General features: G+C 44.7%; 1 protein-coding gene across 2 annotated transcripts in view; it reads left to right on the top strand.

The window, feature by feature from the left end:
* Positions 1-3,247, top strand: part of SUSD1 (sushi domain containing 1) — a 117,065-nt gene that overhangs the window by 16,979 nt on the left and 96,839 nt on the right. For both annotated transcript variants that reach the window (XM_012641205.1, XM_012641207.1), the window contains exon 3: positions 1,678-1,833. In XM_012641205.1, the coding sequence (XP_012496659.1) occupies positions 1,678-1,833 (156 nt within the window). The remainder of the gene's footprint in view (positions 1-1,677; positions 1,834-3,247) is intronic.

The raw sequence follows: 3,247 nt of genomic DNA, 5'->3' as shown, positions 1-3,247 counted from the left end.
TTTTTCTATTTTTTGATAGAGATGGGGTCTCACTCTTGCTCAGGCTGATCTTGAACTTCTGAGCTCAAGCAATCCTCCTGCCTTGGCCTCCCAGAGTGCTAGGATTACAGGTATGAGCCACCTGGCGTGGCCTATTTTTTAAACAAATTTAGTGTAGCCTAAGTGTATAGTCTTTATGAAGTCTATGGTAGTGTACAGAAATGTCCTAGGCCTTCACGTTCACTCACCATTCACTTGCTGACTCCCCCAGAGCAACTTCCAGTCCTGTAAGCTCCATTCGTGGTAAGTGCCCTATACAGGTTACAAGTCTACTGTTTTTAAATCCTTTATACTTTATTTTTCCTATACCTTTTCTATGTTTATATAAACAAATACGTACAATTGTGTTACAGTTGCCTACAGTATTCCGCACAGTAACATGCTGTACAGCTCTGTAGCCTAGGAGCAAAAGGCTATGCCATATAGACTAGGCGTGTAGCAGACTGTACCATGTGGGTTTGCCTGAGTACACTCTGTGATGTTTGCACAATGATGAAATTGCCTAATGACAGATTTCCCAGCAAGTATCTCTGCTAAGTGACACATGACTGTATAAGAAAAATGAAAAAACAAAACTCGGAATTTTTGAGGGGTACTTTTGAGTTAGTGGGGATTGAGTGCAATTGTGAAAGTCTGTTTAATTGATTTGAGGAACCAATGGTGAAATAAAACACTAAAATAACAAACAAGCTACCAGTTTATAAGTTGATAATTTTTTCCCTCAAAAAACTATCTGGGTAGATCAACTCTAAAAGGATGCATAAGCAATCGGTCATAGGAGTTTCCTCTGAAGTTAGAGGCTTGGGCAGAGTCAGCAAACTATGGCCCGTGGGCCACATTCAACCCACTGCCTGTTTTTGTTCGTGGGTTTTGTTGGAACGTAGCACAGCTCATTAGTTCACCCATTATCCGTGGCTGCTCTCGTGGCTCCAAAAGCACAGGTGAGTCCTTGCCCCAGAGACTGTGAGGAAAAAGTTTGCTGACCCCTGAGCTAGAGGACAGAGAGGAGAGGGAGATTTGCTTTTATTTTACATCTTTCAATTTCAGATTATTTAATTAAAAATGCTCAGGGCAGGCTTCTGTGGACTCACCAAGCATCCGTGTTCCAGCCTCTCCTCCCTGGGTGACTAACATTATTCACACGGGTCACTGACGATTAGCATGAGCTGTTCCTGCTGCAGTATTAGCTCTGCTCCCGGATGGGGCTTTGGCACTAATTCCATTGTGTTTCCTGGTAGCTCAGAAGGAACAAATTTTCCAGTTAATCACTGGATGTAATATCGTCCCGCTCTGGCTTTCATGAAAACCCTGGGATTCTGCTGGGTTTATTTCCCCAGGCCTCTGACAAGAGCTCTTTAAGTGTGGAAAAGTTCAAAAAGAATCCCCTCTCCCAATCTTTGAATCAGACTGAGATGTCATGTTTCCCTTGCGATTTCGCAGACTCCCGACGCGCAACTGCGAGGGCCAGTGTCTGCTCGTCTGGCAGGCGGAGAGAAGGGGAAAGAGGCCGGGGAAATAGGTCATTAAGCTGTTATCGCAGAACATTGATTCCCGAGTCCACAGCAGGGGGGACAGTCTGGTTGTTGAACGCAGTGTGGACGGAGAGCCTTTCCATGCCTCGTCTCCTTGTACCGACAGATAAGAACGAGTGCCAGTTTGGAGCCGCTGTGGTCTGTGGGAACCACACGTCTTGCCACAACACACCCGGGGGCTTCTATTGCGTTTGCCTAGAGGGATATCGAGCCACAAACAACAACAAGACGTTCATTCCCAATGACGGCACCTTTTGTACAGGTACTCGAGAAGGGGGCTGTGGCGTTGGCACTTTGGTCATGGCAGGAGGGTATCTGGGCTGTGGGGACAGGAGAGGGCAGGGCCGGGACAGGTGTGATTGAAGGGAGGGACTCTCCTTTAAGAACAAATGTGAAGGAAATGTGGGTGTGGACTGTGTTAATGTGTGTTAATAATGTGTTGATATGTTATGTGTTACTATTAGGGAGTTAATGTTAATTTTGTTAACATGGGATAATGGTACTGTCGTGTGTAGGGTAATATTCCTGTTTTGGGAGATGCATGCTGAAGTACCTAGGGGTGTTATTATGCAGAATCTAGTATTATGTTAGTCTGTAAGCTACTTAAAATGACAAAATGTGAACAACTATTGAATCTTGAGGGGATGTGTGTCTATGGAATGCATTGTAATATTCTTTTTTTCATTGTAATATTCTTTTTCCAGTTCTGTGTGATTGAACTTTTTTTTTTGAGACAGAATCTTGCTCTGTTGCCCCAGCGAGAGCACGGTGGTGACATCATAGCTCACAGCAACCTCAAACTCCCGGGCTTGAGCAATCCTCCTGCCTCAGCCTCCCAAGTAGCTGGCACTACAGTCGCGTGATTGAACATGTTATAATGAACAATGCCAAGGGACTCTCTGGAGATGGTGTTGCCGCCTGCAGGTTTCTGTTACTGCAGGTGGGGTGTCCTTGGAGTGAATGGCACTCACCAGCTCTGAGCACACTACCCCTAACGGCCTGGGGATGTGGACAGTGCTGTTGGCTCATAGGAAGTCAGACTGCTGTCCCTGTGAGGGATGTGGGCTTCCCTCCTATATGAATAGGCTGAATGAGGAGTGCAACTTTTTGGACCTCAGTAGCTTTGTAGGTCAGATTTCTGGGCATCTGCTGGTTGAATGCAAGGGGTGGACAAGACAGACCCTCCCAATTTCCAGTGGCCCCTCTATCATCTGAACTCTTTTTACAGCAAGTCATAATCATACAGCTTTGTGGCTTTCTAGGAAAATCTTTGAACAGTAATGAAGGGGAAAGGCAGGGAAAGACTCCTGGTTCTGAAATGGTTTTGCCTAGACTTAATGACTCTGCTTAAAAGCTTTGTGATATTTAAAGGTTTTCAGGGAAAAGAAAAGGAGACAAGAACGTGTTTTATCTTCTCACTTACCAGGAACCACGGGTTCTGATGCTCTGATTCATCCTCCCTCTTGCCTTGTGCTCAGGTAGAATCTCTCAAAGGGTGTATTTGGATTATTCTTGGCTTGAGTGAACAAATTCCCTCAAAATCCTGTTGTTTTAGGTAGCAAATTACTGGCTGCACGGTTGTAGAAGTGCGATGTTGCAGTATTAAATTAGGTACACTTAAGAGAAAAGATACTGATTTTATTTTATTTTGTTTTGTTTTTCTTTTTTTGAGACAG

The sequence above is a fragment of the Propithecus coquereli genome, unplaced genomic scaffold (assembly GCF_000956105.1).
Source record: "Propithecus coquereli isolate 6110/MARCELLA unplaced genomic scaffold, Pcoq_1.0 Scaffold163, whole genome shotgun sequence".
Taxonomy (NCBI): Eukaryota; Metazoa; Chordata; class Mammalia; order Primates; family Indriidae; genus Propithecus; species Propithecus coquereli.
The sequence above is the reverse complement of the archived record's forward strand: the minus strand, read 5'-3'. Positions and strand labels throughout refer to the sequence as shown.